General features: G+C 39.6%; 1 protein-coding gene across 1 annotated transcript in view; it reads right to left on the bottom strand.

The window, feature by feature from the left end:
- The window catches only part of LOC118330301 (protoheme IX farnesyltransferase, mitochondrial), a 31,483-nt gene extending 17,238 nt beyond the window's left edge, over nt 1–14,245 (bottom strand). The window contains exons 1-4 of the mRNA XM_035664792.1: nt 14,112–14,245; nt 12,435–12,553; nt 11,952–12,348; nt 11,372–11,496 (exon numbers count right to left, since the gene is read on the bottom strand). Of these exons, the coding sequence (XP_035520685.1) occupies nt 11,372–11,496; nt 11,952–12,348; nt 12,435–12,553; nt 14,112–14,142 (672 nt within the window). The 5' untranslated portion in view covers nt 14,143–14,245. The remainder of the gene's footprint in view (nt 1–11,371; nt 11,497–11,951; nt 12,349–12,434; nt 12,554–14,111) is intronic.
- Between the last annotated feature and the right edge of the window lie 775 nt (nt 14,246–15,020).

Raw genomic sequence — 15,020 nt, 5'->3', positions numbered from 1 at the left:
CAAAGGGCAGTAGATGTTGCATGGTACCCGGAAAACTTAAAAGGGGATTTTCAAGAGGCAGACTGGTAGGCAGGAGTCTGTGCATCTGCTCAGGTTACCTTAGGGTGAGCTGGACTGACACAGAGCTTACACTACAGAATAACAAATAGACATTAATATAAGATTACTGGGTTACTGCTGGCAAACCACAATTTTTCTGTGGCCACACACGCAAAGCCAGGAGTGCAAGTTGAACAGACCATAATTTCACTCGCTGTTTATACCATCTAGTGAGGCAAATTATTATTTGTATAAACCTGGCTGAAAAATTAATAGATTATCTTAAACACTGGACTAAGACTAAAAAGAAACCTAATAATGTTGGGAAATAGGACAGGGAGGGAGAAGCCTTTTCACAGCCCTTAATTCTGATACAGATTAGAGCCTCTTTTAATGAAACAGGCATACTGTCCAGGCAGTGCAGTTTGCTTTATCTAAATCACCTGAGGTGCACCCATAATGTAAACAGTGAAACAAACCTCTATTCTTTATGCAGTCATTTAAGGGAAGATAACATGAATAACAGGAGATATGGCTGGGTGTGCATTCCACTGGATTTTTAGAGCACAACTCTAAAAAGCATTAGCAGATGTGTTCCTGTATATTAAAAAGGTCCAGTGTGTAACATTAGGATTTATGATTTAGATTCTAATGGCAGAAATGGAATATAATATTCATAGGTGTGTTTTCATTTGTGTATAATCACCTGAAAATAAGAATTGCAATTTTCGTTAGCCGATTTTATCTACAGAGGAAGCGGGTCCTCTTCCATAGAGGCCGCCATGATGAACAGCCATGTTTGTACAGTAGCCCAGAACGAAATAAATAAAACTGATTCTAGATAGGGCCGTTTCTGTTTGTAGCCGGGGGGGTTGCAACTACACCCCTACATGAACCTAATTCCTACACACTGGTTCTTTAAGACAAAGTTGTGAAAGAGAACTGAAGTTTTTCAATGAACCTGTATTGAAATCTAAAAGCCAGAAGATTTAGATTCGTATAGTGCAGAAAATGATAAGCTAGACTATATAATGAAAAAGCCAAAATGTCAGTACTGTCCCCTATCCCTAACACTGAACTGCCGTGGCATGGTTATAATAGTCATAATAAAGCTTTCAAGAGTATGTGCTTTCAAATGTGACCATTATGAGCAAAAGCAAAAATGCATGGCCATACAAAACACATCCTTTTTGTATTCTAAATATCACCTGTGGCTTTTTTCAACTGTTCAGGGTATGCTGTGTGATTACATAATGAAGGACTGAGGACTCGGGTGGCAGTTAAGATTCAGGAAATTCAGTCTGAATAATAGTCATTGGAAAACAGGCAAGAGCCCTTTTTAAATTTCCAAGTATTAAGAGCAGAAGCTGAAAGCCCAGAAACAATTACTCAAACTACAGAGCAGAGAGAAATGACAGCAAGTCTAAATCTAGGCTGCCTGGTATTAATGTGATGTCTTCATAATGCTCAGCCGATACAGAGCACTTTACAATAGTGTAGCAAAAGGATTTGTATTCAATACATGAGGTGTAATATAATATAATATAATTATATAGAAGGGACTTACCAACCCAAAGTTGTGGCAAATAAACAACAAAACTGTAACAATCCCTTCATATTGTATGTCAATTTGCCAACCAGCTGACTACATAAATGCTAATCTGGGTTTAATTAATCCTGCCACTAGCAAGCTTTAAAATAATACATTCATCTTTCAGCAAATGGCAGGATAGGAAGCCTAATGAACTGAATCCCCATGTGCCATTTAAAAATCCCATCCCTTCAGTTTTGTTAAAAAAACCAATAAGTCATATGTTGTACAGGCTGTGAAGCCCAACCTGGTGATTTTGGGCTAAATAAATAAACTTGACTATTAAACAGAGATTTTGAGAATGTGAGACACACCCAAGGCTTAGGGAAAGCCTTGGTGCATGTCGGTTACCATTTTGTTTTCCAGCAATGATGCCCTTGGCCTAAAAGCTTCTCGGTTTGAATCAAATTAGCATTCAGTGTTGGCTCACGGGTACGCCATAAACAGGGCTGCTTTTGTTAATTATCCACGGATCTCAGCATTACAAAGAGTGTTCCTACTTGCCTTTGGCTAAGTTACCTTCAGATAGAGAGGGCAAACTTGAGTTCCATGGAGAAAAAAAAACAAAAAATACACAAATTCATAAATGTAAATATCTTTAGAAAGTAGATCAATACTCTCTTCTTTGGCTAACATACAACGAAAGATGTCCATACAAAATTTTTCTTTTTTGATTCATCTGCTTATGTCTTAAAAAGGTTAAGGCCAAAAGCTTGTGATATATCAAAATAAGGTGCACAAGGGGCTGTCTTTGTATCCACATATACAATTATTTCTCCAGCAACTAAATAGAAGAAGGCAGACCAAAATACAGAAAGCTAAAAAACTATTAAGTTTCAGCACAACAGAAAACAGCAGGTCTTTTTATGACATTTGTTATTCACCTCTCTGTCATGCATTTTAATCCAGTACAGTACCACATATCAAAACACAGTATGTATTCATCTGAATAACATTAGCATCACAAAAGACATTCTGCATCATTGCAAAGCCATTGCTTATTTCGGTCATAATACTTTTACTTTCTTCATGTCATAATGGGTAATTTTGAGCTGCTCAACTAAACAAAAAACAGTTGGCTTAAGGCTTGGCAACATTCAGTGATATTACATCCAGTGTGTAGGCATGCAAACCTCTGGCTCCAATCTGCTAATGTTCAGTAGTGCAAAGGGTTGATGACAAGCAGAGAGGGCCACTTCTAAAAGGAGTGCATCTTCAGCAACCCATTATCACTGTCCACAATCTGCTTCAGTGTGACATTAGTGCCAGAGGAACGGTTTGTCCTCTAGACATACAGGGGCCTCTGCGACTGCCTCCATTCACTGATCTGACTCCACAATGCATGCTGGAGGTGCTGACATGTCACTATCTGTTTCAATGGGAAAGCAGGTCCAGAATGGTCAAAGGAAACTGAAATTGAGACGCTGACAGCACTAATGGTGTTACACAGAGCTCAATGAGCTGCTTTCAAGATTTCAAGTTAAGACAGTTATTCTAAGAGAAAGTCTGATATTGCCCTAACCTGTTGGCCCTAAATATTCAGACTCTACTTTTAATCTGCAGAAAATGCCACAAGCAGTAATAAGTTAATACAGATAACCTCAGATGGAGTGTCCTAGTTGGTGAAACAACATTTACTCAGCTTACATAAGGATCATTCATTGCCAAATGCAGTGCAAGTTGTAGAGAGGTTCATTGGTGCCAGACAGTGCTGAGGTGGGTGGTTCCCCTCCCTCTGACTCAAGTCTCAATGGTGTCTGCATCTTGACTTGTTGGTCACTGAAGCCCATAATCACAGTGTTTTGTCAGAAACTAAAGGCTAATCAGGGAGGTGGAGAGGAGGGGCTCCACCTGCCTATCAGTCAGTCATGTTCATCCCCTCGGGTGACGGCAACTCTATTGTGGTGAGGCGTGTCTGCCCAAACAAGCTGTGGCATTGACAGCTCAGAGAGACACTTTGCGTGTGAGTAGTACTGCGTGTGAACTTAACGAAAGACGACATGTTAGAGAAGCCTTGTTTTCCTCTTTTTTTTTTTAAGTACCTTGTATTTGTTTGTAAAAGCTTGAATATACTAAGATAAAACATATGTAGTTAAAGTGAAATTGTTGGAGTCTTTAAATACCGAGCTTTGGCTCATAGTGTTATATTTTCATTTAATTCATTCATCGTTTGATTTCAATGTATTATTGAATTGAAGGAAAGTAATTACAAACTGATACTGAGAAAGACCTTGCACGTTCAGCTGTTTCCAATATTTTTCCAAATTCACTCTGTTGGATTCATTAAATGTGATATGGCCTGGTTTATTGACTGCTGGTATTTTAAGGATTCACATCAGTAGGAAAGCTGCGCTGTATAAAATCAACACCCTAAAGTACTTAGACTGCTGCTGTTGCCTGCCAACACTCTTTTATTAATTAAATCGCCTCCAGCTCCATGTCTACTTTCCCAAGTTTGTCCTGCACCTTTAAATGTTTTAATCCCTTCACTATTGATTGAGATGTACAATGCGTACACAGGCAATAGGGATGTCACGAGAACAGATTCTTTGGAAATGTGACGGTACTCATTTTTCTACAGTACCGCAAGTACCGTAGATACCGAGGAACCGATTCTTCCTGACCTGACGGAGCACCTCTTGTACAGTCTAATCTCTGTTGCACTGGTCTGCAGAGAAACAAACAGACAGGCGCTCTGTGGTGCAGATATGGTGTTTATTTTTCCAGCACGGACCAGCTAAAGCGTGAACAGCAGTGAACACACCAGCTGGTTCCGATGTCATTTGTTGTTTTCATTGGCTACGTCATTAACAATGAGCCTGGTCCACACGCGCCCCATCTCCTTAAATGGAATTGTGGGTGTAAGCATCTTAAACGCAAGTTTGGGCAACTTGATAAAACTTACTGCTGAAGAAAGCCAGCAGAGACACATACTCTCTTGTTCCTTTTGTAATGTTCAGATGTTTTTAATTAAAGGAGTGTTGTAGTTGAAGTACATGGGATTTGGTGTTTTGATTCTTTTCTACTGTGGTGTTGAAGTGGTATCAGGAATTGTGAAATTTCACTGGTATTGGTATCAACTATTAAAATTCTGGTATCATGCCTAACAGGCAATTTCAACACCTACATCACAGACAGCATAGCAGCTTCTAGAAACATTCAATTGGATTTAACATTAATATCCAAACCAGGACTTTATCAGTAATAATTTGGCAGTTTCTCAAAACACTATGCTTGTGTAAAGCACAGACCATTCCTGGCCACACATAATGCATCAAGTTAAAATGAGAGAACAGCATGAATAAAGATGCTGTTTAACTGCAAAACTGATGCCAAATTCTTTCAAAAGAATGGTAAATAAAACAAAAAAAAACACTCACAATAAAATAAACAATCAAACACCGTTTTGGAAACTATCTACATCCTTATATCTGTGCCTGGCAACAGTATTTGCTCTTGCTTCCCCTCTGGCATTATCTTGGGGGTATATAATAGATTACCCTTCATGACTTTATCACAGGAAAGCATCTGTCTCCCATCTGAGGCTGCAAGAGATCCATTTGTACAGTTTGAAATGGATTGGCACCCCATGGTTGACAAAGACAAAAGCCTTTAAAGAAATTAACTATTAAACAGGGCTGTCTAGTTAAATATTCATTTTAATCCAGCACCAAAAAAGAGAGATGCCCATCGAGACCTTTTTTCTGCCATCTCGCTAGGGCAATTAAAAAGGAATTTCCATCCCTTCTCCCAGGCTCAACTAACAGCTTGGTAGAGACCATTAAAACAAAAAAACTCAAAACTATCAATGTCAAAGATCAGCTTGCTCTTTTGTTCTAACTAAGCTGTTAGAAAACAAGATCTTAAGAGCAGCATCTGCTCTAAGGAAGGGATCTCGTTTATTGTTAAATTGTCCGTTTGGCTAAGCCTCTGATGTGTTTGGCCTTTAACTCCAAAAAAAACATAATCCTTTGACAGATAAAACACTTTTGAACAGTCAATTACAGCAGTGGAACTAATATGACAAGCACTGATACTTTTACAACTCCATCTGGCTTAAGATATCTTTGAAGGTTTCCACGTAAGAAAAACAAATACAGTATGCCCTCAATAAAGGGGTTAAAAAAGGTATCCACTGCAATTTATCAAATGGACTCCGGTATGAGCCGGGTCGGGGTGGGCAATTCTCAAGCAGAATGAAAATATATTGCACAACTTGGATAGCACTGTCATCATGCTAGAGGTATTCCATAGCACCCGTTTGAAACCATATCTTCTATCGCTACTTCTCAGCAGGGAACAGACACAAATCCAGTGGTGGAAGGTTTTCATTGTCTTTGAAGAACGCAGTGGTTGGTGGGGTTTAAGCGGCTATGGGGTCCTGTTACAGCTAATGATCTTCTCAAGATGTACTATGTTATGTGAGGTACCTCAAACTACAATGAGAGGAGTCCTATCCTGGAAAACTGATGTGGCAGCCTTGACTGTTGGGTCACAGCAAATCTTCCTCTAACCCTGTCTGAGGTTGACTTACTACCACCTACTGCGCACCTTGAGTCTGTGAAAAAATATCAGTGTAGTCAAGCTGGCAAGCATCACTGTAGTTGGAGCCAACCATCTTAGAAGTACATCAAACACTGTAACATATAAAACAAAGGCAATGCTCAATTATTGTCTATTATACTGACATCCTCCAAATGTTCTGCAGTACAGAGCCAAAACAAAAAATATGTCAAAGTACTAAAAGTAATACTTTCTGACTGCACTATAATATAAACATTATACAGTTTTACTTAGCACTTACTTTAAGTGTTATTTAAGGACCAGTCTGTAAATCTGCATCAGTAAAACAGTGGGAAAACCCTTACAGACTCATGCATTACACCAGATATGCCTTAAGGGGGACATTCAAAATGTAAAATAATTTCAACATTTCAGGTGGCAGCACACCAAACTGACCTACAAATGTGTGGATAAACACGATTAACAAGATCACTGCATCTGCAAACAAAAGAAAGATGATAAAGATAAAGACTGTGACAACAATCCTGCAATGCAAAACCATGTGCTTGAAATAGTATACTGTGGTATCATAAGACTGTTGAGGAGTTGACAATATAGTTGGTTTATATGATGACACTGCATTGTGTATTGAAGTGATTAAAATAACATCCGAGTGCCGTCACTTTGAATCAGTTCCCATTATTCTGCTGATTAAAAGCTTCTACATGTAGCTATAGAAATCATCTAAATCAATCATGTCCAAAATGCTCATTATTGAGTTTCGAGCAGTGTGCAGTGAAACTACAAAAGCTCTGTAGCTCTGTCAGAGTTTACATTCACAGGGCCAAATGTTGTGTTTTTTTTTTAAAATGTTAAACTTTTGTTTAATCCTTAGAAAATGATGTGATTTTTTTTATCTTAATAAACATAAAAAAGTAAATCTAACACATTATCAGAATGTACTGATAACACATAATTGTCTGCTATAACTTATCCCCATGTTCAGTCATGTACCCATACACGGGGGCTGACCAAGGTGCACACTGAAGGAGGCATGCAGGAGGGTAAATAATGCATGCCTGCACAGGACAGGAGAGAAGGGCGTAGCTTGTAGTGGATGGGCTGGGGGCTTGTGGGGGCTCGCTTATGCGTGCCAGCCTCAGACAGCTCACCACAGGAGAGACACAGACATAAAAGAAAACTCACTGGCATGGTCACGAAAGCAGAAATGACACTAGGCAGCCACAAAACAAGCCAGCTTGAATTTTCATCAAAACAAACACGCAAGCTGACATGGTGTGACTTACACTATAGCCGCTGTCAAAATAGTCTAGCGGTACTTATTTGACAGTAAAAGGCCATATCAGGTCTTTTTTGCGCTGCTGGGGACCTCGGACTCCCCCCTAGGCTCTTTTAGGCTCCAGCATGAAACTCTCGACTGACCCAATTATCCAATTAGCTGAAGTAGTGGCCAGACTGGAAGGTGATGACGGCTGGAACACCTGTGGAGGCTGTGCCTGGTGTGGGGCCTATAGGTCCTGAAAACCAGACCAACCAGCATTTTTTTCTACTAACGTTAGCCAGGACCCTAGAGACGAACAGAAGAAATTCTATAGTGAAACCTTTGGTGAGACTTTGAGCATGCTGATCCACCTCTCACAGAGTTTCTGTTTGCTACAGAGCATTACCCTTTTCAGCTAAACACCTCCACAAAAGCTTTTAATGGTAGTCTAAGCAGCAAGACGGAGGTGTAAGCAAAACATAACATGCTAAGAAAAGTTCATAATTGACAACCAATGAGAGCTACTTGAACTGGAAACTCAAATAATTACATCCCTTTGCTGCTGGCGCTGACTGTCCTCCCTGATTGTAAGACAGACATGACAGCATTAAGTCTTTCGACTGTGGTGAGAAACTCTAGACTGAAATGCCATTGTTACGTGACTCCAAGTGCTTACACCCTTCCGTCAGTTTCCTAAATAGAGTAACATTTTAAAAGGAAACCACAACATTTCTGTTTGCCCTACGGGCACTTCCCAATGGGACAAAGAGCAGCCTTGGCTTTTGACAGCTCCACTGAAGGTCTGGCTGCCACTTCCAAGAGCTAAAGCATTTTTCTCTCCCTCAAGGCATTTTCCTCCTTTCCTCAAGGTAATTTGACAGTTGTGTGGTCTCATACTTGCACACTCCCCTGCCTTTTTAGATGCTGAGCATTAAATTATTAGGGCCGAGCAGCAGAATCCATAGGAAGTGATCTTCACTAAGGTCTTTCTCTGTTTTGATTTGTTTGTGAAGCTTTTGTTTGATTTTTCATATAAAAAGACAGCTTTGATCACAACTAACCACCCGTATGGTGAAGCACCTCTTTATCAAGATAAAAGAGAGTAAGAATAAAAAAAACTCTGGCAGCAGATCTAAAGGTTGGTTGATTTTTTTCTTCTCCATTCCACTTTTTGGGATTGTAAAACAATAAATGGTAAAATAACCAAAGTTTTGGGAACAATTACACACAGGTGAGGGTGTGTCTTTGACAAAAAGAGCCAACAGAGTGTGTTACTCCATTGCAAAGAAGTGTAGGGTGCCGCCACAGTGGCAGTGCAACAGGCAATTATGTGTCACACATGACATCCCTTGTGCTTCTGTGCGTATAATTACACAGAGGAAAATGACATTCTTCTCCACACAAAGCAACACCAACAACTACTGTTACATCTCGTATGTAGAGAGACACAGTATTCATACCAAACAAGCAGAGAGAGAAAAGACACCAACTACAAATAACTTTCCTTTCCTAATGATGTTTATACTTTAAACCACTGCTTAAATGAAAATGGGCCCTAGCACGGCATTGTCTGACTTCAAAGTCAGCCTCATTTCAAGACAGGTGGCTAATTTGTCTGAAACAATGATCCCATCTCCAATGCTTGCCAATTAAGACTACGATGACACACAAAATGCCCCCACAGAGAACAAGGGATAAGGGAGCAGAATGAATCTGACTAGTGTGAAGGCTGGGGCTCACATACCAGCTACCAGCCACAAAAAAGAAGCTCTTGGCCTCAGTAAGCACTGATAAACTTCAGGCTAATACACACAAGGCCATTTGTGAAAACAGAGAGAAATGTTGAAGTAATATTCCACCAGGATCTCTTTACAGTTCACTGTATATTTATCTACAGAAACCATGTGAAGCATTCCCAAAATACCATACATTCTACCACAGAACACTTTTTACCCACATGTATATATACACATACATATCATGACTATGAGGAGGGTCCATTTATACAATCAAATCTCAAATCTTTTCATGACTTCACATTAAGGTTTTATGGTCTACTCTACAAATGCTATGAGAGTGAAAATGTGTATTATTTTAGATTAGAAGTGACAGAGCAGGAGGTTGGAAAATTTGTGAAAAGTTTTGCCTGCTTAATTCTAATTCAAGTGACTAATATTGACCTTATTGAAAGAATATATAATATATTAACTTTTCCAAAATGTCCAAATTAGTAGAGGCTCTGACTACAGGTAATTCCTGCAGGTTTTTAACACACACTTATCTTTTCAAAAAAGAACTTGGTCTACATCTGCTCTGAACTTTGCCCATGCTTCACCTTTACTGTAGTTTTGAAACTAGACCTGACTGGAGGAGGCCAAGAGAGAGGCACTGAAAGGCCAATAACATTGTTTCAATGAAATATGAAGCCATGTCGTATCCTAACCTCAGGGCTGAGTTAGTGGAGAAAATGAAGACTGACAGGACTGATGTGAGGGTGGGCCCACAGATAAAGGGACACCCAGGTTACGAACAGTGGCAGCCACCTCTTACATCAGTCAACGCTCTGAATTTCTTGGAGCTTGAGTCTGGCCTACTCTCTGCAGTATAAGGGGGGGACATTTTTCAAATACCTGAAGGATATTTACACACCTGCTCAGTGTGAGGTAGAGGTGCACAGAGGAGTCGGAGCACAGCTCCGTTTCAGGCTACTGAAGAGACAATACAATTTTAACCTGAGAGATGGACTGATTGACACTATTCAGACATGACTACAAAAACAAAACTGTATAAACATTTGCACATTTGTATCCATAGATGTAACCCCTGAGGTGACGCACAGGGAGGTCAGACTGTGTCTATATAACAGAAAGCAAGTTGAGACCCAGGATGATTAGTATCAGTACAATTTAAGTTTGTTTGACTTGGTGGGGAACGTCATTATTGTTGTAAAACAATGTAGACAGCACTTGGAACGTTGCTGTTGAGGGTAAGCTTGAGTGGGGGGTGGGCAGGAGGGGGGATGGCCCCAAGGGCAGGAACCTGCAGTGTAATCAAGGCCTTTGCCAAATTACAGGCCAAAGACACTACTAAGCAGAGTTCAATCTAGGGCTGAGGGAGAGGTCACCCATTATACTAATATTCTTAAGTCACGGAGCAAATTCCTATATACAACGTCAACACTAGACAGCAGAGGGAGGCGCTACTTATTCTAGGCATTTGAAGTGTTTCAACCCACTACCTTTGTTTATAGCTTCAGAAAAAGCTTTCAACATGGAAATAATAATAGCATTACAGTGAGCGCAATGCGTTTGAGATGCATAGCAAAAGAGGAATGTAGAATGGCTCTTTCGGCATTTTCAAAAACACAAGCATCATTAAAAGAAAAAGGACTCGAGATGTGTGTGTAAGCAAGCACGTTCATGTTTGTATAACATGTCAACAAAAAATGTGTTATTGTTTTTAAGCCCAACAGATATCTTGCCAGCTCTAAGACAAGTCGTCATCACATTTCCAAACCGAAATTGGCATTAAAATAAAACTTATCAAAGACAAGAAACATGTGTTGTTTACTGCGTTTCTTGAAACAATTACACAAGCCATGTGTTTAATATTTTTGTTTAATGGGATCTTTGTAGTTTGGTAATTCTGTGTAAAATGAATGATCAACCACAACTGATTTACTCAGTTTATCTATCAGAAAATAAACCTGTATAATTCTGTAGTTCCTCCTATCTTTGTGAAGCTTATGATGTTCAGTTTTTGTTGACAATGTCCAGAAGAGGTGTTGATTAAACCCTGTGGTCAGTCAGTGAGTGCTGAATGACATTGAGTTTTACATTCAGAGGACTTGTGCTGTGATTAGGCCTACATGTGGTGTGCAAAGACACAAACGTGCTCATACATAATGAAATAGCCATGCCATGGAGTGGTTTGACCTGTTTGAGGGGATAACTGACCTGGTTGATTGAATTGGCAGTGCAAGAGGCGAGGCCCGTTCCCAGACAAGCCACGGAGAAGATGATGGGGTCAAAGGGCACTGGAGCCATTGCATAGCCGGCTGCTGCAGTCGTAACCACCAGTGCTGAAATCACCAAGCAAGAATAATAGAACAAATAAAAACATTAAGTATTACTTATTAAAGGACCAGGACGGATCAGATGATTGATGGGGTTCTCTCTTTTTCATCCACAGATAAATGGCAGACACCACAGACAATAAAGGCATGCCTACAAACAGACTTATTCACTGAATGAAGGACAAATAACGGTCTTCTCCGACACAATGCTCTGCACTGCTATGAAATCGTGTCTGCTTGCATAGTTTTAATCTGTATATGGTAAATATGCAGGTATTTTTGTATATGTGGATATGAACACATGTTTGTATTTACTTTATCCACTTGCTTTGTTTATCAAGTTCTGATATCCTGTAGTTTCAGACGTACATGATTCTGCATATATTTCGGGTAATGTATCGTGTATCTGTGAACAGTTGTGTATGTGACAAAATCCACGTGCACTGTGTACTGTACTCTACCTGTGAGTTTGATTTTGGAAAGTCTGGCGTAGACATCTGGCAAGTCAGCCACTTCGAGCTTCAGCTGCTTCCACTGTTTGTCTAGACGGGCCTCCTTTGCCTCATCGGTCTCCACGTGGACATGGGGAGGCTCATCTGAAGTCAAAACCGTACTGGAAACAGAATCGTTCTGTACTGCTGCATCTTCTGTAGAGGGCTTTAAGGTGGATATTTCCGGCTGTGCCCGACTGGTGACATCCTCTGGCTGTGAAACAGTATCTGTGACCACAGGATCAATAGTTGATATTCTCTGCACTTGTCTTTCAACGCTGTCATCTCTCTCATCCACAATGGTCAGGACAGGAGCCTGTTTGGGGATGGCACGTTGGTAGAGCTCGCTGTTGTTCTTCGCTACATACTGAAGGAAGGAAAATAAGTGCAAAAGGTGATTTATGGAATCATTTTCGGTTATAGCAATATAACTGAGTGCGTAGCGAAAGATACCTGGCGTTTCAGGAAGTTAAGATGATCTCTTCTGTGTAGCTGAATAAGGCTGCGAGCAGTTTGGTTACATCGAGGAACGCTTTGAACTAATTTCTGTTTCACGCTTACACCAACCAAACCTACAGGAAATGTAAAATACCATGTTTAGTGATTACGATAATCCTGTTGAATATTAAACACAGATTCAATCTTGAAAGGAACATGGGCATGCAAAGACAAACAGTTAAACAAAACAAACCCGAAATATTATTATTATCCTAATATGGCCATGTGCAATATGCAAATTGCAGAAGCTGCAATTTATTGATAGAGGTCAAATGTGTAACAAAACAGCTTTATAATGAAATACTGTGGCTCTGAAGAGATATCATGGCCCACAAGTCTTGTTCTCCAGATTTAAGAAAGCATGTTTGTTTGGCACATCATGATTTTTAATAGAAATGCACGATAATTATTGGGAGAGATAAATTATCAGCCAATAATGGGAAATTTATGTTATTATATTATACATGATCAGGATAATTAGATTACAACTGATAAAACATTGGTTGATATTAATCATCATATATATCTAAGCCTTTCTTACCCTCAGGTATGTAAAAACTACAGATTATGAACTTCTTTTTAAAATACAAAAATGCAAAATCACCATATCGGCATCAGCCATGAAAAACAGGCAATTTTTGGTTATCGTATTGGTTGTTCCATATCGTACATCTGATCATTTAAATAGTTTGTTCAGTGAATACTAAATTTGTGATGCGAAACTGATTATTCCAACACAATGACCTCGGGAGTTTGAGAAAGAACAGGTTCAACAAGCTCCTCAAATGTCCCTCTCCAATTAACTGGAGTGCGATGGCCGTGGAGGGTGTTATGCGCAGCTGTGCTTCCCGCCAGAACTATTTGTCTGACAGCTTATCAGTGGTACACTGCGACCTCTAACGAATTACCTACGTTTCTATCTTAAAACTAATTCTGTAGAGTGAGATTTGTGCCCCTTGCAGTTTACAAAATTATTCGACAAATTTTCGCCTCCGGCTCCACTAACGAAGAAATAATAATAATAATAATAATAAGTATGAGGAATAATAGTAGTGTGCTTTGCAGGCACACTAATAACCGTATAGAATGATAATATGAATAATATAATAATAATACGTATATATAATATGATGACTGAACAGATATACATGTATACACATTATACATTAATATTATTATTAGTAATGACAACACATCTGTACTTCTGACTAAGCGTTCTGGGTAGCTCGTTATAGAGAGGTGTTCCTAGTATTTCACATGCCTCACTTACACCAACGAGGGTAGAATAAAACACTAGAAACGCCCAAGAATAAACCCAAACATCACATGTTGACAGTGTCCTTATCCGACCTGCAGGTCAACAGCTCCGAACCGCGTCAACACTGCTTAGCGTGCAGGCTAACACCACCCAGCCCCAACAGAGACAGCGTACACGTTGTAAAAGCAGACACTGTCAGCTCACGGTGGTCCCTGTGCACCGGCTGACTTCCACCTAAGGTCACTGCTCAAACCTGCACAAACATCTCAGCTGCTAGCCGGATAGCCACATGCTAAGTCAGCCAGCCAGCTTCCGCCTTAGCTTCCAGGGCTGCTTTCAGTGGACTGGACTATGACGGCTCCCTCCCGTGTTACCTGACAGTCTGCTGCATGGCGTTTTGTACATGTTCTCCGATCATAAAGCCGGCTCCCTCTCCGACCCTTTCACATGCAGCCAGTCGCCATTTTGACCTCGTTAGGTAAAAAAGAAACACTTCCGGGGTACGAACTACGTCAGGCGGTCTGCGCACGCACACACGTCTGTGCCGCAGGTGCTGTAAACAAGCAGTACATTATTATAAACATAATAACTATCAAAATCATATTATTGCATGAATCTAGTGTGTATTTATCTTATCACCAGACTGTGCACATATGATGCGATATGATCATTATAATCCAATTACTTCTACTGCTTCCTTATATGAACTAACCTTCAATATTAGATTTAATTTAGAATCATAATGAATAAATAAAGTAAATTAATAAAATAACTGAAAAACTAAAATGAATATCATATGAAGTGCTCATTTAATAGACTTATATGTTGTATTTAAATACTTTAAATACCCAAATTTCAGTTCCTTAATTCCTCTATTTGTATTTCTTTTCTTTTTCTCAAGGTTTCCCCCAGGAAATTGTTGAGCAGATGTGACAATAAGCCACCCATATTGCGATGCATGTCATTTAATTGTCTTATTATTTAGAAGATGGCAGACAAAACAATAATCACGCCTGTGACATATATGTTATTAGCTGTGTGAAATTAACATTAACATCTAATTTAATTTAGGTACATTCATTTCTCATGAAGGAGGTCCTCATCTCAAGCACTCACTAAACCAGTGGAGAAAACCTGCTTTTTCCCACTCAAAACAATAGTGTCTGTCGCTGTATGTTATTGTAATTAATTGATACTTAAGTTTCAAGAGGAAGCAAATGTATTACCATCAAGGCACCTTTTGATGCTTTTTTTAACACCTGAAGAACTTCAGTGAGTTCAAC

Source organism: Morone saxatilis, unplaced genomic scaffold (assembly GCF_004916995.1).
Source record: "Morone saxatilis isolate NCDOM2014 unplaced genomic scaffold, NCSU_SB_2.0 Contig1, whole genome shotgun sequence".
NCBI classification, from domain to species: domain Eukaryota; kingdom Metazoa; phylum Chordata; class Actinopteri; family Moronidae; genus Morone; species Morone saxatilis.
This window is presented reverse-complemented; position numbering and strand designations above follow the sequence as displayed.